At 41.4% G+C, this 23,264-nt stretch overlaps 1 protein-coding gene across 2 annotated transcripts in view; it reads left to right on the forward strand.

Moving 5' to 3' along the window:
* FNDC3B (fibronectin type III domain containing 3B) overlaps positions 1-23,264 on the forward strand; it is a 153,261-nt gene that overhangs the window by 119,834 nt on the left and 10,163 nt on the right. For both annotated transcript variants that reach the window (XM_021397061.1, XM_021397062.1), the window contains 4 exons: positions 956-1,105; positions 4,241-4,521; positions 10,792-11,004; positions 20,159-20,325. In XM_021397061.1, the coding sequence (XP_021252736.1) occupies positions 956-1,105; positions 4,241-4,521; positions 10,792-11,004; positions 20,159-20,325 (811 nt within the window). The remainder of the gene's footprint in view (positions 1-955; positions 1,106-4,240; positions 4,522-10,791; positions 11,005-20,158; positions 20,326-23,264) is intronic.

Raw genomic sequence — 23,264 nt, forward strand, 5'->3', positions numbered from 1 at the left:
AGGCAACTATTGGCAACTTGGAACTGAAGGCAAAGATTTGATTTTTGAATGAAGCTGGAGTCTCTGATATGAGATGAACTCAGCACAAATGCTTACAATTTAGCTCTTCTTCAAAAATTATTTCTCTTCCCCAAATATTTACTTTTATTTTAGTCTGTACGCATTCCCTCTCCATGCTTCACCATCTTAGAGTTTGGGTTCTTTAAATAAGTGTTAGCTGAGACAGAGAAGTGTTGATTGGTGTCATTAAAAAATACCGTTATGTAATTAAGGCAGACAGGAAAAGATGTTGTCATAAGCAGCGTGATGTGGAACAGTGAGGCTGTAATTCTGCCACGGACTTTCTTGGAACACCCAGCAGCTGTTCAGCCATGCATCTTGCCATTGCCCTCCACAAAAGGATACCCCTGCTGAGGAGGAAGTTACTGATGTTCCCAAGTGTTTGTATGGTTGTTAATGTACCCAGGTGCACCTTCCTCGTCCCATACTTTGTGTGTTAGGTTGATGGCTAACTTGCATTGAAAACCTCAGATGAGCTGCCACGCTTGTTGAGGTTGAGTTTTTCTCAGTAATGTGAATAACTGCTTCAGGCTCGAAGGCCATCTCTTGCAGAGATGTTTTGATTGACTAGACTGATGCTTTTTTGCATTCTCCACAGCTGTGCTTCTGCCAAGCCAGTAGAGAGACAATTTATTACTGAGTGCTGTGATGAAAAGTGAAGTAGCTGCATGTGCTCTCATTTCTGTGTGTTTCTTTCAGGTAAATGTTGTGCAGAATTAGACTGTCTCAGTAACCTACTAGGGGAATGCTAATTCAGTGCATTTCAATTTGCAACAATAGTAGTGTCATTAATTTCAAAATAAGAGGATTTTTTTCAGGTACTTTCTTCCTTACCCAGTGAAACACAAAGATGTGCAGTGCTCATTTCTGAATGATATAAATATTTGCGTTGCAGAGTCCTGAATGTTCTGGTGCTGACATCTCTGAATACAGATTAGAGTGGGGAGAAGATGAGGAATCTCTACAACTTGCATATAATGGCACAGATACCTGTTTTGAAATAAGTGAGCTGTCGGCGGCAGCACAGTACTGCTGTAGGCTACAGGTATGGAAGTTACATGTTTTTACGTGCATTGCTATCTAAGAAGTAATCATTGTTGCCTTCTGCTGTGCTTTGTTTTTTTTCTAAGTAGACACTATGAAGTTAGATGTTTTAAAAGTCAGGAGCAACGTTCATTTATTTTAAATAATGCAGGCTGTTGTAATATGGCTTAGATTCTAGGCTATTCAAGTGAGAGACAAGTTATTCCAACAAGAGAGTTGGAATAACTTGTAGCTTGCACATCTCATGTTCTTAATTTTCAGTGGATGGTACTTTTAACAGCTACCTTGCGCTCTGATGGTAAAACAAAATGAGAATGTTTTAAAAAAAAACAAAAAATTTTTGGTAATGATATGCAAACATTTACCTCCCAAGTGGATGCTGAAGATTCCCCTAGCTTAAACCATAAACTTCAGCATCTGTTTCATTTATCAAATAAAGCAGCTGAGTAGATCCTTATGCACACAGATGGTTGTAGCTGCCAAAAGGCGAGTCCTCATCTTTACCATTTTCTCTTATATCTGCAAGGTTACGTCTGCTCTTTTCTCCTTTATGTCCACTGAAAAATAAATGGAAAGCAAAGTTAAAATAATTTTGCACAAGATTCTGTTCCAAAAGATCTATTTGTATGGCAAGACGGAATATCACCAGTAAATCCAGGCAAAGGCTCATGTCCCCACCCAGCTGGCAGGAGGTGGACCTCCCAGGGCCTTTCCTTTGATCAGGGATGACACGCTTCTGTCAAGTGTTTCCTTCTTAGCTTTTTTTTTAGCAGGACATTGACTTTCTTTTGCGGAGCAGCTTTTGAGCAGATGGCCAACAGCCAAAGGGCAAGGGCCTCACACCTCTAAGTACGCTCAGCTGTGCTTAGTAACTTTGTCATAACTGCCAGGTACCTTGCTCTGGCAGCACTGGAAGAAGTTGTAGAACGAACAGGTATGGGTGTCTTGGAAGCCTGAGCCAAAAGGCGCATCTGTTTGCTCAAGAAGGAAGGTATTCAGAACCCAGTGGGCAGGGAGGTGACCATGAGACCAATTCTGTGGTGAACGGTGGGGAACTCAAAGAGATTTTGATGTTAAAAATGGAAACAGACGGCTCTGTGGGGTCTTTGATTTCAAGCAAACGTTAATTTTACATTTTGTGCCACAGAAACGTTGCACACATCCACCTTGATTTTGACAAGGCCAATGTAGTTTTTTTTTCCATAGATGAATGTGAAATGAAATGCCCAACAGCACTAAGAGGTGTTATTGAAATCCATCAGTGACCCATGCATTGCTTTCTAGAGGGCTTCATCATGTAGTCAGTCTATGTTATATGGACATGTATGTCTGAGAAACCACGGTGTAAGATACGCTGCAACATTAAAGCAATTACATGAAAAACAATGAAGTATGTGTTGCAGACAAAGAGGGAGAGCTGAATTGTGTCAGAAATTTATTTTTCTTTTTTAATGGTGAGAATAATAGTTTTCGTGTCTCTTAGCGGCTTTAGCAAAAATATATTTCTGTCACTTTTTCAAAATAAAGATTTCCCAGGCTGCTTTTATTCAGTCTTCTAATAAACATGTGACGCTGCTATCTCAATCTCCAGTAACCCAATAAAAGGAGAGAACTGAGGAATCAGGCATATATATCTTGAGGGCAGCCAATTTGTCTTTTCTGTTGCTCAATTTTTTTTTTTCCTGTAATGAATATTCCTGAAAACAATTGTGGCATCTGCAGAGGGAAATATTAGGTCATTTAGGCGGGGGGAAGCATCTAGGAAGCAAAGAAGAATGAAATTCCCATCAGTTATGGTGATGAGGTTGTCTAATAAAGCAGCTAAAAGCACCACTAAAAATAAATTGCTTGGAGCAAGATACAGATTGCCAAACACTGGTTTAGAGGCAGACCACAAAACAAGGCTCACTTTTAACAGTTCTAGGAGCGCTTTGCTCAGTGGAAGATGTCCCTGGAGCGGGATTTGTTTTGAAGGGCTTTTTAAGGGCTGACAGATCTAACTTTATTATCTGTTTCTTCAATTGAATAAAACACCTCCTGGAAAAACAGAGCGTGGCTTCGTATTTGTACTACGCATAGTAGGAAAAAAATGATCACCATAGCCCAGCATAGGCAAGGAACCAAACAAGTGTTTGACACGTCCCTTCCTTACCATCATAGTCCTACTGGCAAGACTGTAAGCACAGGTTTTCCAGGTTAATTGTCATCTATTCGGGGAATCGGCTCACTTCCCCAGGTGCTAAGGAGGTATGGGTGGTGGACAATACTTTGAAACACCAAGGTAACAGTGCAGCATGCACAGCTCGTAGCACTGACTGAGAGTCAACCGACAGTAGAACAGGCCTGTACAATTGTGCCATGTTGAGCTTGCACAGACATCAACCTCTAATCAATGAGCAGAAAAGGGCCAGAGTTTGAACCTTAGTTTCCACTGGGGTCCTAGATCCGTGAATCAAGATGAGAAGCTTGGTGATTGTTTGGTCTCCTCTCTTGTGGAAAATATTGAGCTATGTACTTCGGTGGTTGCTTGGTAGTGACCTGTGACTTCTAGGGAAATCTGAGTCACAGGCTTAGTGCCATGCTGAGCTTGTATATTCTTACACCAGAAAATTTTAGCATCCAATTAACTGGTCTCTGTCTGAGTTAGGAACCTGTGTAACTCACAGCAAGTCAGATGCCCCTTACGTTTAGGGATACTGTACTTGCAGAAGCATGTCACGATCCACACTGCAGAAACTGAGGTTTTTATGCACAGCAACATGATAATTTCAGGTCACCAGTTTGCTGGGCACCGTGATATCACCCGTCACTGGCAGCTTGCTGATTCTGACATTACCTCTTACCAAACCAAGTTTGCTGCTGATGAAAAGGTTACTGTTAAGTTTGATTAAATAGCTGTTAAGAAATAGACAAGTATTCTCCAATTTTCCCAAGTGATACTGCTGAGTAACTAAGGAAGACATGAATTACCCTAATCCAGGTAGAGGGTATGAATCATCCTTTGGAGAATGAGCCAGTGATGCACACTCTCCGAGGAATCCACGGAGCTCTTCCAGGCAGCACAGTTTGTGATTAAGAACTTGATAGGCACGTGAAAGAGAACCTTTATCCTATACAATGTTGTTTTGCCACACAGGCTGTTAACCAGGCAGGAGCTGGACCCTACAGTGAACTGGTAACCTGCAGGATCCCTGCGTCTGTGCCCGATGCTGTCTCTACCCTCTTTGTGCTGGAGGATGAGCACGTGGATGCCTGTCAGCTCTCACCCTCTGTGTGCCTTGCATTGAACTGGGAAGAGCCATGCAATAATGGAGCTGAGATTACTTCATACAACATTGACCTTGGTGACATCAGCATTCCCGTAGGAAATGTTACGAGTTACGTTATCCGTGATTTGCTTCCAGAAACCTCATACCGGTGAGTACCATTTTTTGCTGTGGTGTACATTCAGGATGAGATTACGTGGTTTAATTTTACATGGGAAATATTTATGGCACGTAGAGGGAGTAAAAGAACGAGCAAGCCTAGAAATCTGCAGTAACTGCTTTATGGAACAAACTGCAGTAGTTCAGGTTCAAATACTGCATTTCCCCACCTTCCTCTTTCTTCTTTTTCTCCTGCTGCAATCTCTGACCTCTCCTCCTTCTCAAGTTGCTCTGCTACAGTATGGACACTGGTAGGTAAAATAATTCCAAAAATTACAGAGAACTAAAATTAAAGTGCAACTTCACTCTCTTTTTTTCCCCCTCCACATTATTAGCAGTACTGTTACAAGGGTTTATTATTAAATGTATTGATCTCCGTGAAGGAATTGGCACGCAGTTAATTTTGCTTATGTAGCTCTAGCTATTTTTTATTACTGGCAAATGGAAACTAATTAAAAGATCATCTGAGTTTAAAACAATTTCTTGGTTCAGATTCTAAATTTCTAAGTGACATTGCAAAAAAGTTATTATTAGTATAATGCTTAAGTTTATGTGTTTTTTTTCCCCAATGTTAACTAAAATTAAAAACTAGAAAATGTTCCATACAGGCAATGAATGGCGCTGCAACTAAAGATGTGGTGAGAGGGATTCTGTTTTAAGTACTGTTCTAATAGAACCTGAAATCCGATTGCACAGCTGTAGAGTTAGATATGGCACACAGACTACTGTAACATGTTTCTTTTTTCTTTGTATTCCGCATCACGATCCTACAGATCTTGTAGAGTTCATAGAAAAATTTGTTCTCAAATTTTACCATGTATTCAAGAAAGAGACCTTGTAGCAAATACACGAAGATGCATGCTAGAAGTTACCTAAGGAGAAAGCGTACTTCCATTACTTATAGTGCCTGCTACTATGTATACTGATCTTTGCCTACAGTATCTGGGTTTTAAAAACGTGTCATGAAACAAGAAAAAAAGTAGATTTATTTTTAAAAATAAGAATTCCTCTGGCGGTCTGAATCATATAAATCCAGGAAATGCATCTCCATCATTGCTGTCTGCAGTTCTTCAGTGGTTTGTAACTGTGATCCTTTCTGACAAAGGCAGAAATGAAATACAAGTGTTTTCTCATCCTCAGCTGCAGCAAGAAGCCTCCCATTCCCTCCTCGTGTTGACCCCTCTTCTGTGCCAGCATCATTGTTGTTGCATCATTCCTGACTGGGAAAACTGGTCTTAGTAAAAACTATCCCTATTTTTTGACCTTGTAAGCAGGTAGAAAAAAAAGATAGGCTAGAAGAGGTGGCTCCTCTTTTACCCTATTTTCTGCCCTAGGCAAGCTGAGGGTGTTTGTGAAAATATAGCACATGAGCAAAGCTGCACAGCAGTTTGAACCAGTTCATACTCCTGACATCCCTCCACCTCCATGTTCTCTCACTTCTCTCGCTCTCCGCACTGGTGCTCATGGGACTTACTCTAAGCAAGACCAGAGAGCTCAACTTTCTGAAGACCAGATGAAGACATGATGCAGGTAGTAAGAAGCTGAACAGTCTGTTCGTATTTTCAATCGAGTCAAAACAACTTTGATCATTCATCACAGAGGTCTTTGTCCTTCAGTCCTTTCTTTAGCTGGTTCCTGGTTGTCTACAGCTTTGTTTTGGAAACCAGCCTTGTCTCCAAAGCCTGGAAATGGAGGTACAGAGTGAAGTGATGGCCTGGACGTTTCTGTGCTTTCTAATCAGGATGCAGTCCCTGAAGCTCTTAGTCGTGCTGCCATAAAAATATTGTTGTGCTGAGATCAGACTGGATTGTTTTATTTTCTGCATTCTTGTTTCTTTAATTTGTAAAAAACACCATATTAAATTACTTATTTGTAGTCAGGGAGTCTGGCTGTCTCTGATCCAAATGAAAATGCTGAAGCGTGAGCATTAACTCTGCAACTGTTCTAAATATTGTTGTAAGGCTGAGTTCCTACAAAAAGAGAAAATGTTGTGTGAAAAGCACAAGCCAGTCGGTGACTAATCAGAAGTAACAAGCAATAATAAAACGAGGAAGACCCTCCCAATTCTAACATCTCATGTCTGCCAGGGAAGGCAAGGGACAAATCCAGTTGCATGTTATTCAGCACCATCTATAGCACAAAGGGACTTCTGTGGTAACTGGCATATGTATGTCCAAGTATTTTGGCTATTGATTGACACCATGTATTTCCTTTCAATGCGTTTGTCAAACTGTTTTCTGAAAGATGTTGGGTTGGGGATTTCAGCCCTCCCTACTTTAATCAGGAGTGTTCAGAACTTCACTGCTCTCATTCGCTACATTTCTTCACCAGTAGTTTTTCTTTTCATGTCAGCTTTGTTTAACTTAACTCTTTTCTCTCTCAACTGTTTGTTCCCTGCTGTGTTTAAAAGCAGTGAATGTGTTTTCTTCCCAGCTTTGTTTTTCGTAGACTTAACAAGTTCAACATTACTGGTTTTGAGACTATGAAATCTCCTGACAAATTTTAAGCAGAATCTGAAGGTAGCCAAGGGCTTGCATGCTTGATTGCATTGGAATTCCACCGTCAGTGTTTTGTTTGTGGGAACCCTGAACTTGAAAAGCAAATCTTGGTTATTTTGAATCCACCAAAGCAAAAATTGGAAAGGAGCATGGTTTTGAGTAGCACTGTGATTCAGGCAGTAAGCCCACATGTGTCTGCCCCGTTGGGCTCGATGGCTTGGGTCTGGCATTGCTCTGCTGCATCCCTCTGATGGGACAGCCACGCGTGCACAACTTAAATACATGCAGAGCAAGCTCAGGGCTCTTTGCAGAGATGGTTTGAAGCTGACAAGTTTGACGGTTTCCCTGTCTTGGCAGCAAATCCTGCCAGCGTGACACAAGAAGGATTTGCCTCCCACAATGTATTCAAAGCGTGAGGAACTGGGGCATGCCTCTGCCGTGCTGCTGGTGGCCAGGCTAGGGCTGCTTTCATGAGGACTCGTCCACTGTCAGGCACCAGCACTGCTTTTGCAATAAGCAGATGCCTCACGCAAGCACTCTGTAAACATCACTGCTATAAGCAGGCCAGCTGCAGAAACATGCCCGAGTTCTGCAATCCTTCCATGTTATTAACGTAGCCTTGGAGCTCGGGAAGCTGTGATTATGGCATAATAAGGGTAGGGCTGATTTTCTGTGAACTGATCTAACAAGAAGCGAGTAAATAAATTCTCCACAATAAATAAGGATTTGACAGTGACAGAAATGTCGATTTTCTGTTACACTCTGTTCCCAGGCTTTGCTCTACACTTTCCATAGTTAATGGTGCAGCTCCGTTAGGACACTTCACTGCAAAACAACTTCAGATTTTTCTAAGAATGCTTCTTTTGCTCTGGAGTTACATAGTTTTCGGAGACAGATAAGCTCCATTAAATTTTAATAGCAACACATATTTCTAATTTGGTTTAGGAATACAAATTCCAGACACTTTTAATTTCTAAACTGTATCAAGGGAAAGATCTTCCAGCATGCAAAGAGAAGAATGCACATGGATGCTCAAGTTAGCAATGCCCCAGTGAGTTATAAAACAAAATCTGTGCTTTGAAGTATAGAGCAAAGTCTTGCTGCATCTCCAGAAGAGTGCAGCATGAGGGACCTGTGGGGCTGGCTGGTAAGACTGCTGTCCTTTACATTCAGGCTGATGGCAGGAGTGGATCAAGCTGCATCTCCTCTCTTTTGTGAAGTCTGTGGTGTTTCAAAACTGCAGGTTTTCACATATTCATGTATGGCAGCCAGTGGCATTCTGCTTATGGGAACTGGTGAATGAAACTCTTCACGTGTCAGACTCCGTAAGATTAATTCAGAAATGGTTTTTGAGTTTGCTGGAATACTGTAGGAAGGATTTTCTGACCAAGCTGAAAATAACATCATCTTTAGGGTGTTTATTTTCCTGGATCAAGGATCCTATAATGGTCTGTTAAAGGTCTTTTAATGGTTTCGAAGTTTACTTAGTTTGACGTATTTATTTTTACTGTTTAGAGGTCGCAGTGGGGAAATATGAGAATGAAAATATAGGGTAGAGGCCTGCAGAGGGACAATTTACAAAGAATTTTTACAGTGGCATAATCCGCAGAAACAGGCTGACGACATCCAGCCCTGGCAGAAGGAAATTAATCAGTTATTGCTTTCCCTTTATCATCATTCGTCAGATGCCTTTCTTTCTTTTATTGCCATTGGTCTCACTGTGCTCCCGTGTCAGAAGGGCAGGTGGGTGAGTGCCCATGTGTGTGCATCAGACGGGGGGAGCAGGGCCACCAGGAGCTCCATGAAAGCAACCACAAGTGAGAGAAGAGGCACATCTTTACCCTGTGCAAATACCTGGCAAAGGGAGGCTCAGCAAATGGAGCTGTGTGTTTGTGCACACGTCATAAAAGCACGTTGCCAGCCCGTGCGTAACAAGTGTGGTGTGAAAGCTGAGAGGGCTTCCTTTCGGTCACTCCGTGTTTTCAGGTGTGATAACTGCTGCTGGGAAGAGAGTTAGCTGCGATGCTTGAGGGCTGGTGAGGTGGGAGGGGATAGTACAAGATAAAGCAGAGGGTGTTGGTGGAAGCAGTCTGCGTTTTGTCATGTTGCTGTTACTGTTTTTGTGCGTGTGCTAACAGGTAACTTGCCAGAATCCAGTGAAAATGGAGGCAATTTTCGCCTTTTTTACCGGAAAGATTATTAAATATTAATGTAATGACTTCTCGATCCAAAGCGAGCCAGTGACATCATATGAAACAACTTCAATGTCTGTACATTAACTACACTTCTGAAGATATTAGAGAAGCCTTTGTTCTTTTTCCTGCAACTACTTGCGTGTGGCAGTTGACGAGGAGACTCCCAGCAGACTCCTCTTCCTGTTATTTTCTTCCTGGAGGAGGAAGTCGGCCCTGTATAGCATCGTACAGTAGTCAGAACCTATTTCCTGAAACTAAAAGGAGGATTAACAGGAAAATGCAGCTCGACACTTTCAATGCGTAGGCAGCCAAGGGACGCGTTGCCCTGGTAGATGGCCTGATCAATAAGCAAAAGCTTAACCACGCGGCCATGTAAACACTGTGCGTAATTATTTCGGCTGCCTAATTAGTAGATGAGACTATATTCATCTGCAGTATGTTTATTAATCATTTAACCCTTTTTTTGTTCTGAAATTGCAGAAAATACGGGTTTTGTATTTTTTTTAATGGGGAATCTTGTTCTCTGGAGGATTCTTTTTCTCTTTAATGCTACATAAGCTTTTTCGTATGGTAGAGCCAGAGACTTGCTTTTCAAAGCAAAGTAATTTCTCATATATTATATATGCAAGTTTAACCACTTTGTATACTTTAATGAAAATAAATAGCTATGCCAACCAAAGATATTTCTATTTATCTTCTGCTTTCTCTGAAGCAGGCTGTGTAACAGCTTACTGGATTCTGCTCTTCTCCCTTCTCCCCTTCCTGCCGTCCCAGGGAGTTCCTGGCTTCTTGGTGGCTGACACATTTGAGAAGAAGCAATGCGTCTTGCAGGGAGTCTTTCCCATGAGAAAATACTGGGTTGCAGCACACAGAATTTCCAAAATAAATGGCATCTGTCCAGTGATCTAAAGTTGATGTACTGTCTAAAACTGCGGTTTGCCTGGCCTGTTTTCTCTAATTCTTTCGTTGATCTAGCAACCTTTTGGAACCTTCCAGACTCATCTGTATCAATATTTCTATTTACACAGAATCTCACATCTAATAAGTCCTCAAAGCTCTTTCTGAGTGCATATTTCGTATTTTTGTTTCGATGTTGCTGTTGACATTACTGTATTAGAAGACTACCACTCTTCACTCGTTCCTGTAACAAATTCTCGTTGTGCAAATTATTAAACTGAAGTGCAGACAGACAAGAGGGTGACAAAGCAGTATAGAAGCTAAGTTACCTACACCAGACTGCGACCCACAGTGGGGTGGTGGATCGAACCTTCCAGGGTTAGCTCTTCCAGGTAGACTTTAGTGTCCACCAGCAGCATGGTTTGGGATATGCTGCACTCACAGAAATAATGGTGCCCTTAGGTCGTCAAAGATGTTTACCAGTATGGAGAGAGGTTGCACGGCAGTTACGCCCATGCTGACTGCCATCAGCTACTGACATTGCTTAGGCAAATCCTTCTGCCTCTGCCTTACTGCGTTTCTTCATATCTTCACTGCTGCACTTGGGACTTTTCTACACTAAGAACCTTGTGAAAGCTCTTTATTTACCATTCGCCTTTTTGTTCACTTTAGGATCAGGATCCAGGCTGTCAATGAAATTGGAGCTGGACCGTTTAGCCACTTTATTAAAGCAAAAACCAGGCCGTTACCACCCTTACCTCCTCGGCTGGAGTGTGCTGCAGCGGGTCCTCAGAGCCTGAAGCTGAAATGGGGGGACAGCAGTTCCAAGCTTCACGCTACCGATGACATGGTCTACATCTTACAGATTGAAGACAGAAATAAAAGGTAAGAGATCTGATTTGTCTTGTTCTGTTAATGAAAAATGAGTTCTGGCTTGTGATAAAGCGGTTGTGAATCAGAGCAAGAGAAATGCTGCTTTCCTGATTTCTCGATACTACAAATGTATACAGAATGTTGTTTTAATAGGGATTCTGTGCCTGTAGTCTAATGAAGCAAAATTCGTAATAAAGCTGTCAGTTATTGTAGAACACCTGCAGTCATTGCTGTGCTGTGAAATTTGAGCAAACTGCTGGCTCCTCTGCCAGTAAAAATTATTACCAAGTTTTATGATCCCACTAGTTTTCCCTTTTGGAATATGCAAAGCAAAGATACTGCACTCAGCGTGCGTATTAGTAAAAGGACTGGTTACAAAGTCAGAGATCTAGGAAAAGCAAAAACAGAGCAGGAAAGGGTTTTTTGAGCAGCACGATGGTTGGGATTTTAGATCTATCATATTTTGGATCATTTGGGAAAAAAAGGAACTTGGCATCAGGTTGGTAGCAATGTAGTAGGAATAAAAGAAGAAGGCAGAATTGCTCATCTACTGCATTTCTCTTCCCTAAAGTTTTCCTCAAAGCCATAAGAGCTTTCAGTATGCAAGAAACACAAAAGTGGGCATTAAATAGTTCGGGAAGAAGTTTTTCACAAGCAACTTTGTTTTGGAAGGTTAGGCAAAATAGCTCCAAAGATCTCTTCAATGAATAAATATCACAAACGGTTCATAATTTACTAAGAAACACTCTTAGTGAGTTTAATTAGGTAAAATAACTGGTCTATGAAGTAGAAAATCCATAGGGACCTTCAGCACAGATCATAATTTGGTGTAAATTAGTATGATTCTTTTAATTTAAGTAGAGCTGTGCTGACTTTATGCCAGCTGAAGATCTGGCCCCAAACCTCTAATTCTGAGTAATAAAACCACCATGAATAATGCCTAACTACCTCCCATTGTTTCAACTATAGTGGTACAGAGACAGTACACGCTCCTCTGTGTTAATACTGGGCGGTGTCCAATGAATATAAATACCCATTTGAAATCTGACTGATGAAACAGTTTCTCTGGAGTGCAGTGGTGCTTGTCAGGAGCCCATCACCTGCAGCAGCATGTGCTCAAGCCTGCTGTAAAGAATCATCCAGCAGGCTGCTTTTGTTTGCTTTCATGCAGCAGTGCAGGTAGGATGGTGAACTGCAAATTGTTCTAAACCTGTTTCTGTATTGGAGAAATAAGTTTCCTTGTAAGAATAAAATAGGGTTGTGTTACCTGGCAGCAGAGAACCAAAGCTGTTCCTAGAATCACTGTTTGGTTTTGCACAAACTTCCTTTTGCAAATGGTCTCTTAGGAGCTATTAATTAGGAGGGTTTGCTGCTCCTTGCACTTGTTACTCTGCTATGTCTTCCAAGCTTTAAATTTGAGTTTTTTCCCACATGAGCTCCCAAAGGTGCAGAGCAACCACTCATCTATGTTGACTGTTTCCTTGTATGCTTGTGAAAAACACTGTTATGCAGTCTCTTGAACATGGGCTTCTTTAATTGTGCAGTGCTTTAACAGACTAATGCAGGTCAACTGTGGATGTCAAATGGAATAGAAGGATGATTTGGAATCTTGTATGGCTTGAAAGGGTTTTGGAAGGTGCTGTGGTGTCCTCTCTGCTCAAAGAAGAGACAGCATCTGGCTCTGGGCAGGGCATGGATAATTGAGCCAGAGGGCTGGTCTCTGTCATGTCCTCTGTCTTTCAGAAGTTATAGTTAATATCTTCTCTGAGACATCTGAAATTACTTTGAGCTGATTGATCAGTATTACCATTTCCCCTTTGGTGAATCTGAGCGTGCTGTTTGTTTGTTGCAGTGTTCCTTGCTGAGTTAATTTTAAAGTAATACAGAAGCATTTTCACCAACAGAAATACGTAGGTGAACGAGTTACGTTTAAAAACAAGAATCGCCGAGTCAGGTTCAGACCCTGCTAGTTCAGACAGCCTTTCTGTAAAGATTCTGTTCTGTTTCTGTGCACTGATAGCCACCCAGTGCTCTTGAGTGCATCTTGGTCATTAAGAATTGCTTTTAACTTTTCCACACTGTAATGAGGCAACGGGCCAGTTGTGGCAGACCAAAGGTCTCATTGATTGTAAGGGCTGTGAAACAAAATACTTGGAAATCTCCTGGCCCTGATTAATGTAGGGGCTTGAAAAGGTGCACGTATCAGCAATGCACCTGCCTTCTCTGCCGTTTGCGCCTTGGTGTGTGACATCTAGGCAGATCAAATTAATCTCTCTTGTCCTTTCAATTATGTGTAGCGTTAATTGGAGATGAAAAATCTGTTTCTAGAAAGCACAACACATGGGAACGTTAATTGAAAGCACTTGACCTTTATGTAAAGAGGATGATAAAGTTTCAGTGTTTTTTCAATAAACTACCATTCCTAACCTCTGTAACATCAAGAAAATCACATGAATCAAGTTGCCCCATTTTCCAGAACGCGGTGAGTTTTTCTTCTCCAAGTGAAACGAACCTAATTACAGTAATGCTTTTGATACTTTTTCTGTACTGTTAATTAGTCTTTAGTTGTTCTACAGGTAATTGTACCACTTAGTGTCTTAAAATGCTTGCAATGTCTAGTCTGAAAGAAAGAATTGAGAAGTATGTTAGCTGTGGGTCATTCATTGCATCGCTTGGGTTTCTTTTAGATCATATGTATCTTGCAGTTGAGATTAGTTCTGTGATTTTTCTATGCATGCAGGCATATAAAGAAAAAGGCGTAATTATATTTTAAGAGAATCATTGGATGGTTGGATGAGATGCAACTTGACAATACTCTTTTAAAATATCAATGAAGGATCATTGGCTATTCTTAATAAGTCTGCTTTTGTTAGTGGATTGTTAGATGGTAGTTACTGGTGTTCTACACTGTAATTACTTTTGTTATGGTTATTTGCTGAATAAGTGAGTTATGGCCCTGTATCACTGGGTAGTGTATGACAGTAGCAGTATTACCCTTTTGTAACATATGAAATTTTGTTTATGTATGTACACTAGTCTAAAATGGTTTGTTAAATTATAGGTATTTTCCATTTAAGGGCATACAATTCTTCAAACAAAATAATAAAAGCAGTAATTTGATCACTTTTTGAGACGGGTATAAGAAAACTGTGTTAAATGTTTGAGATAAAATGTTCAGGAGATTACGAATCCTAGCGAGACACAGTGTGTCTTTCCAGTAAGTTCATTTAAAGAGGGATTTGGTGGGAAATTCACAGTTACGGCTTTTTAGTACCCAGAGTGGTCATGGGGTTCTGCTCACAGTGAGGAGCACGTGGGACACTTCTCCATTTTTGGGTGCCAGCTTTGTTTTGCTGAAGCTGTAAGGCAGAGAGGATGCCTTGCTCCCTTAGCAAGCTTTGCCAAGCCAAATGACTGAGACTGTCACGGCCGTGGATAGCTCTGAACATGCTGTGCTGAATGAGATTCATTTTAAGGTCCATAGAAACTGTTAGATGCTGCCATATTAATAAAGCAGACTGTAATGCTGCACAAGAGAGATAAAGATGCATGTGACTACAAGAGCATTAATTTGCTACTGCTTGAGCGGTGTTTGGTTCTGTTTTGGTTTTGGCTTTATTAAGCCTACTCCTGTTATATCTTCTGTTAGTTTTTAACACGTTGCCACTGCAAACCACGGTATCGGTAGCTGCTTAGTTGTCTGGTTCTTCTTGACTTTTGGCAGGGAGTTGGATACTCTCTGTAAGTTCTCCCAAATCCTTCACTGAAATGCTGTAAATTCACATTATATTGTGCTCGGTATTGTCCTGCTTCTCTGTTCCTTGGCCTCCAATGTGGTTGCACACAAGAATCACGTTGAGCACTTTGCTGATCTGCCTTCCATTCCTTCTGAATGTGCCCAGGTGCTGTTGAGATCTTACTGTTGTCTATTTTTTCTCTCTGGAATCATTCAGAATTAAAACTTTTTCTCCATCTCTTGCTCATCCTTGAAGCTGATTTTCAAGGTGTTCGGTCGTCTTCTTTATTACGTGCCTGATCTATCGCTGGTGTAAACAATAGAATTGATGTAGTCTGTGTGCAGCTTCTCTTTGTCAGCTTCCAAACAGTGTGAATGATTACACAGCTGTGCAGTCCAAAAGGGGACAAAAGGGGAGCAAACACAAATCTTCTGTATCTGTTTCCTCTCTGGTGATCCATTGGGAAGAGGACAATCCTGAGGCCGCTACATGGCTGGGTCTTCGGTTCAGGCTTGAACCCAAAGGTACAATGATGGTGGGCCATAAATCCCAGCTGCCCTCAGCAGCATGAGCTTCAAGGGGGAAAGATGGTAACTCGTCTTTCCAAAAAACTAATTTTTCTTGCTAGATGGGAGCTTTTGTATGTCAAGGCATCTCCATTACCCATAATTCTGGAAATCTGACAGGAGGCCCTGGTAAATATGGATTGCGTGCTCGAATTCGGCAGCAGAAGAAAGCATGATCTAGGAGAAGCAAACTAAGAATCAATTTCTGGCTGCAAATGCTCCTTACCCACAGGCTAGACACGCTAAGTAATTAGGCAAAGAAAACAAAACTCTTTCCATTTAACTGCTAGCACTCCTTGTTCTGCCTTTTTCCTCTCCAGTTAGTTTTGCTTTTCTAAGTACAAGCAAAGAAACATCATCTCCTGTTGTTATGCCTGTAAACAGAAGCTACATGGCTGCTGTAGTGAGGAGGCTGGTTTCTAAACATGTCATGAACAAGCCTACATGATGAGGTTTCCTAAAGGTATCTTCTAGAAAACAGATCTTCACATCAGAGTGTCCAGTGTGTCTGCTCCAGACCTCAATGTAGGGCACCCAGGGCTGTGCCAGCAGTGGGGCTGCCTGGTTTTTTTTTGGCTCAAGAGCTGAGCGTTCCCTGTGGCAGGGGTGAATTACGTATTTGCGGTTTGAAGCTTTGCTTTCCGGGGTGCTACTGCATAGTGCAGGGAATCACTAACTGGGGAAGGAAATGGCATACATCAGTGAGTGCTTGATAATGTTCTTTAGAGAAAATAGAGGAAGAGACTAAAAAAAAAAAAAAAAATCGGTGGGTGCTACAACTGTGCGGATAACAGGCACACTGCAATAACAACATTAAAAGTTGTGCTGATTGGTGAAATTCATGTGCTTTGCTTTCTAACTGAGCAGTTGCCCGGGTACACTGAACAAAAGCCTCAGGTCACTGGGTCAGACCTGCGGTGGATTAATGATTTCTCGACACAAAAGTGTGTCAGATCACCGCTGTTCCGTGGGAGGCAGAAGGAGAATCATTCTCTTGTAGCCCTAGTACAAGGCTCCAGATTGCTGTCTGTCTTAGCACCGCATGTTACATTTTCTTTCAAATTAAATTGTTGCAAAGACAATTGTGTTACTAAAATATAAACAAAGCGAGAGACTTTGAAAGGTAACCTGCTGATTAAAATGTGCTGAGCGCTAATGAATGAAGGTAGAGCGGCAAGTACGTTCGTAATCCTCTGCTTGACTGAAAGTGACTGAAGTGGAGGAAACAAAAAAGCTCTGCCATGTAAAACATTTCCGAGAAGAAGGTATTGATGAAAAACTAACAGCAGTGGTGTCTCCCAGTCAATCATTCTAGGACATTGTGTTCTCTCTTTTCCAGGCTGTGTAAGTAAATGAATAATCCATGAGTGACATGAGAATGTCTGGGAAAGAGAATTCGGATCACTCAAGTGGGAGTGAGATTCTCTGGGGGATGTTGTGCTCCCTCGAGATGGTTTTCAGTTTGTGCTGTTACCTTAGTGGAGAGCAGAGGCAAGACTGCATCGTGTTAAATTTGGACCCTACGGGTTCACTTTAATTAAAAAAAAAAATTGTATTAAAAAAAAAAGCAACAGTAAAACAATGTTGAAAGTGCGGGCAGCCCACACAGGTAGTCTCTTCTCAAAGACAAAATATCAGGGTAAGATGTGCAGCCTGTTGCCTTCCAGATTTGGCTGGGCAAACCTTTTAGAAACAAAAATGTATTGGTGCTATCAGCATGCTGTGGGGATTCACATGGTTGGTCCATGCAGGCAGAGATTAGGGAATGATGGCTTGTCTGAGATGCACTTGGGAATGTTTTGGTTTTGGTTTTGTCTTGAAAAGGAGAGTGTCAAAAGAGATAGGAACCAAAGTGCAAAACATTTCTTTTAAGGACAGTCCTATATAGGAATAAGAATGCTTTTGGGTTGTTTCAATCACTGGTATCCCCATACTGTCCCCACAGTTTTACCAGTACAACTGCTCTGACGTAACGTTGGAGCAGCTAGGGAGTGAATCCAGTAAAAGGCTGCACTGCTTCTATCAGTTCTCAAATCCAGTTCACCTTTCAGCCCCGTCGATATGACATGAACTCCTTGCAGATGAGCTCCAAGCTGGCTTGTTCCTATGAAAATGTGTGGAACAGGTCTTAGATGAAGCACGTTGAACCATGTCAGACTTTGCAAGAAGAAGGCAAAGGTATATGGAACTCACTTTTCAAGTTACCTTTGGATTTAAAAAATTAACTTGCAATAATATGAACATGCAATCATATGGACAAATTGTCTTTAGACAGTTGTTAATGTATATGGGCATTGCAGTAGTGACAGCGTGGGTTGATTCAGCTTTAAGATCATTGCAGTCCTTCTTCAGCAGAAGATGTGGGAGAGTGAAAACAGATCAGAGGGTGTATTGCTCCACTTTTATGTCTGTCTCCATCAAATGGGAACTGTATTATTATCTTTAAACAACAGAAATAACTCTGGAGAACTATAAAGTACCTGGGTTGGTCATGAGAAAAATACTGTGTTATTGTAATATATATATATATATATATATATATACACACATATATATGGTGTTTTAAAGTTAAAATGTTTCATCTGCATCATATTTCTTACATCACGATTTACATTCTTCAAACATTATTGTCATGGTAAAGCCTAACAGTGATTAAGTTTGATTGACTTATTAATCAGCCTTTCTTCTTCCAAAATTGGAAGCCATCTTTCTTCAAAGGTGGTTGATTCTCAGTGATGTAAGTGTGCTTTCATTGCAGTCCTGTGTGCTGAATGTGGATGCGACCCTTTTCCCTAATACTTTTTGCTTTTGTGACAAGTAGTTCTTGAGATAGAGAGATGGAAGTAAAAAGGGGTAGAGATGGAAACTGGATGGGAATATTATTCCAATCCCCAAATGATGGGAGGAGCAGAAGTACTTTGCCAGATGGCTTTGTCAGCGTTATGAAACCTTGCTCGTGTTCAAAAGGAGAAGCTGTAATTTGAAGGCTAGCATTCATTGGTATTCACTCTATAAGTATGTCTAGCAAGTGCATTAGAAGTCCAGACTGTGTGCAGAACTGTTAGTTGTAAAGTATATTTAGCCTCCTATGCTTACCTAGCTCTGCAATTGGTTACAAAAAGAGCAGTCATCAAACACACCGCATTGCTGCCTTCGGTCTGAGTCTCTGTGTGCCCCTCAGTACTGCTGGCCTAAATAAGTGGCTTGTTCATCATACAGAGATCCCCAAGAAACCTTATGTGAGTGCAGATCTGCCGTAGTCTTTTGTGACTTTCCATTGCTCCTTATGTGAACCTTGGAAGGGCAAGATAGCAAGCATGAAGTGCTTGAAGCTGCACAAGCATAGGGTTGAAAAAAGTTTATCTTTGGAAATCAGCTGTAAAATGTGCTCTTAAGAACTCGTGAGCACAGGTCTTTGATTTTTCATCAGGGTGAGGGGCTCTCTAGGACTTGCTGGAGGTAGTAAGTCACATCAGTCCCCAAAATACAGTTTCAGCAATTTAAATTACCTGAACATTTCTTTTATTACAGATGACTTTTGATCTCTGTTTGTACTTGCGTGGTTCTCAATCATAATCTGAATTGATTGCTGTCCCTGAGCGCTAATGGCAGACCCGGTTTCTTTGAAATGCTCAGATTGGTTGTACTGTGTGTCTCATGAAGAGCCAAGGGGATCAGGAGTTATTACCCAGAGTAAAGCTAGCATCTAGATCGGGAGGTCAAAACCAAATCACTTCGTTGTCTTGCAGGGGATTTCAAATCAGCTGAAATAGTTAAGGTATTTGAATAAGTGTACTAAGTCTTCAAAAGCTGCGTTACCTGGTGTGGAGAATGTTATGTTCTCCAGATTCAGAACTGTCACCAGCAAGAACTTGCTGCCCAGCGGAGGCCGAGGGGTTTGGTGCAAGATGCTGAGTGCTTCCTTTTATTTACTGTCATCCCCATTCTGCTCAGCACCTGTGGGGCCAGCATCTCAGTTAGAAACTGTTGGCTGACACATGACCGTTACTGAAAAGCATTTGTCTGAGCAAAGCAATTGAAAACAGAAGTCGGAGTCTCTCTTGCAAACTGTACTTTTCCTTTCTTTCTCTCTTTTTTTTTTTCCAATTGATTTTGCTCTGCATTATATTGTTGGATGTGATTGTGTGTGTTGACATTTGGTCTTGTCAATGGGATTATTTTGGGAGTCACTTCCTTATGTCATGTCTTTCTCTTCTTCTCAGCATGCTTTCAAGCAGGCCTGTGTCATTATGGGTGTCCCCCACTGCCCCTAAGCCCCAGTCTTCTTTCCATCCTGCATGTCCCCCTCTCTGTTACCATGCTTTCTCTCTTCCTTTTCACTTATATTCCATGATGTGTGCCTTCTGAATCTGTTTCTGTCTCTGCTGTTGGGCTGTCTTCAGGCCCTTGAATCTAAGAAGTGCGTAATACATTAAATACAGTCCTTATGCTCTGATCTTAATAGTTACTTTGGATTAAGATGGCACAGGTGGGAGTAGGATCTCATCCGTGGGTCTCGGTGTGTGGATAAAGTCCGAATCAAGCAGTAAAAAGCTCAAATTAATCCTGTTCAAAACATACTTTTGTACTAGCAGCACGCTCAGCGCATTGTAGCAGAGCGTGAGTTGAACCAGTTTTGATTACTAGGTAGCAGAAGTGCATTGACAGAAGTATTTCTGGATAATTCATGTAATCATTTTGCAAGATTAGTAGTTGCAAAAGGGACAATGTTCTTTCATCGCTTTGCGAAGCATGTTCTGCCAGTTTTCACAGCATGTATGTGTTGAACTGATGAACGTAACAGACTGAAATGTTACTGCCACTCCCATGTAATTATGTATTCCCCATTTTCATTGTTTCCAGGTTTATTCCAATTTACAGGGGACCAAGTCATACATACAAGATACAAAGGCTGACAGAGTCCACCTGTTACTCATTTAGAATACAGGCTGTCAATGATGCTGGGGAGGGACCTTTCTCAGAAATATGTACCTTCTGCACAACGAAGTCAGTCCCACCTGCAATCAAAGGTACGTAGTATTTTTACTTTTAAGTATTGTAATTACTTAAGTATTTGGAAGTGTAATCAGTTTGTAAATATTAACATAGGTATGCAATAATGCAAAAAAAAAAATGTGTGTTGCTTCTATGCATCTGTGAATAGTTAAATTACACGATGGTGGGAAGCTAATGTATCACCAACACCTTCATATAAATAATATAAATGTTATACCTGCCAGATTTGTTATGCAGCAACTGTTAAAATGCTGCTGCTGAGTTTTCCAGGGTATTGCTCTGAATTACTGGAATGCTTCCATGAGGGGGAAATAACAGCTGCAGTATGTATGTGTACATACCAACTTCAGTGTTAGTAAAGCTGCGTGCTGTTTCAAGTCGTGTAGGTGATGATCAGCTAAGCAGTTCAGAGTTTATTCTTCCTTTAATTTATAAAATTAATAACTATATTATGCATAAAACATCAGATTCGTTATCTCGCTTAGCATGTGTTCCAGTAGAAGAACAAAAGGGCTAATTAAATAAAGTTTTACAACGTGTGAATTCTGCCCTAAGTAATTCTGCTGCTTCTTCCAAGAAGAAATATTACGAAGGGAGCGGATTTGATGTATTTGTTGTCAGATAAGCTGAAATCAGATGCCGTGCTGACCTTCTCTTTCTGTGTGCTTACGCTCATATGTCAAGCAGTACTGCTTCCTATGAGAAATAACACTGCTTGGTCTGCCAGAGACGTGTCATTTGTTCCACTCTATTTGAAATCTGGCTTTGGTGGTTTTGACGCCATTCAAGATTTAGAGTGGGAAAAACACAGGTGGGGTGTAATGCCTCTAGTCCCTGGGCTGGCTGCTCTGAATTGCTCTCGGGAAGGACAGTGCCCTTGAGTGCAGGGAAAGCATCAGGAGTCTGGCTTCACTACGCTGAAGTCTGCACGCGTGAGGATCCTACCTTCAATTCTACCTTGCTTTCTCTTGCCTTTTGGCAATGTGTTTCCATGCTGTTTCTGGAAGAAGATAGCTGTATCTGTTTGGTATTCAAGTGTAAATCCACCTACCAAGTGGTGGATTATCCTGGTCCACTCTGTTGCACAGTTGTCCTGGGATAAGCCATACCAGGAAGCGCATGCAGGATGAAGCAGGCTCACTAGCACATGCTGAGCCTGCGTTACTGCTGCCGTCACTCGTAGCTGCACTAACTGATGGATAGAAATCCATTTTGGTAAGTTCAGATCTCACTTAGGATTTTGTTTTGTGAACTTCTGGCCTGCCTGAGCACGGAGTCCCTTGTCAAACGTGACTCGTACTGAGGGCTGAATGTCAAGCCATTAGGATAGAGCGCAATACTGGGCTGTGTGTGGGATGGAAGCACAGGTACGTGACAAAACACTGACTGTAACAGAGGAAAGGGCACAGCAAAAGCTGTGTTAGGGAATACTGCTGCAAGAAGGTGATGCTCTGGGGGGAAGAGATCTGTTGAAGCAGCCAGCCAACATAATTGTGTTGATTCCTTTCCATGTTTGGAGCCATACAAAGAAACATACGTCATAAACTTTATTCTCAATCTATCGGAGGTGCATGTTTATCGTCCTGTAAAGCATCCTAATTACTCAGTAATGCTGACCCTGAAATAATGGCACTTGTGTGTCAGAGAAAAATCTACATGCAACAGAGTGGAAGGAGGAAGGAAAATAATTGAGAGTGTTGTTGTCAGCTGAGATAGAGGCATCTATTAGCAATCTCTCAACACAAGCAGGTGTATGGAGAGAAGCAAATGGATATTGATTACATCTGGGTCTGCATGGGATTCATGTGTTCCTCTTGGGTGGTGGCAAATTAGTCTAAAATTCATGTAATGTATGCAGCCACAGCAGCAGTTGTTTCCTTGATAGAGTCTCCTGTTGTCTGTTTTCATGGCTTGGGATTCTGTATCTCCTTTAACAAGCTCATGTCCTTGCACGTGCACTCTTTAACCACTTGGTAAAGTGTTTAGTACCAGTGTTTCTCCCAGTACCATGCTTTGGTCAGGTGCTTTCTTGTTCTGCCTGATGAACACAGTGGCAGAGCCTGATTGCTGTCGTGGTTGTTTTGATGCCTTCCAGTGGCAGATGCTGATTTGTGTACATAAACATGCTCAGCTTACCTGCGAGCATGCTGCCAGGCATCGTATGACATCCTGTGGCTTTCAGCTGGTGAGAGATCCGCTCACAGGGAGGGCATTTTGACAGATGGCAAATGGAGTTTCTTAGACGTCCAGTCTAAGCCCTATAAAAATACCAGGTCTGATCATCTCACTTTCAGGATCAGAATTAGGTGTGAGTCCAAGTATTTAAAATTATCCGTGTACTTTTGCTTCCAAGGCTTGAATTAATCTCTAATATAGATTATTCAACTTCTCTTCTGACATTCATCCTCTTGTTTTTCCTGAATGAAATGTTTGATACGGTGCTCTTTCAATTACATGTACCCACCTGCCTTAGAGCATGGGAGGAATACTCAGACATCTCCACTGCTGCAGAGTTTGCTCAGAACTTCATGAAATTGCTGCTTTATTAATGCCAATGTAATTTGTGAGTTGGCTTCTGCTTTGGGAAGCTCAGTGCGTGACAGCACAATTAGATCTTAAAAGTTCAAAGTTTTTATCACATCCACTCCCCCTATCTAGGGGTTCATGACTGACAGATGAGGGGTACCTCTAAGAGCTCACTTTTGTTCTACGGTAAACTTATTAGGATCATGTTAACCATCTCTGAATTTCACCCAATTTTCTGTCTCAGTATTACTGTTACACAAGAATCCAGAACAGCTTAAATCAGGCAAGACTGTCTTGAAATAAATTGGACTTTTGAGAGACTTATAAATCCAGTCTCAGTTTTACTTTCATCTCCTTGTGACGGTAATTTGATTTTTGGCCACATAAATATGATACCGATTGTGCTATTAAACCTTGTGATGTCCTG

The sequence above is a fragment of the Numida meleagris genome, chromosome 4 (assembly GCF_002078875.1).
Source record: "Numida meleagris isolate 19003 breed g44 Domestic line chromosome 4, NumMel1.0, whole genome shotgun sequence".
Taxonomy (NCBI): Eukaryota; Metazoa; Chordata; class Aves; order Galliformes; family Numididae; genus Numida; species Numida meleagris.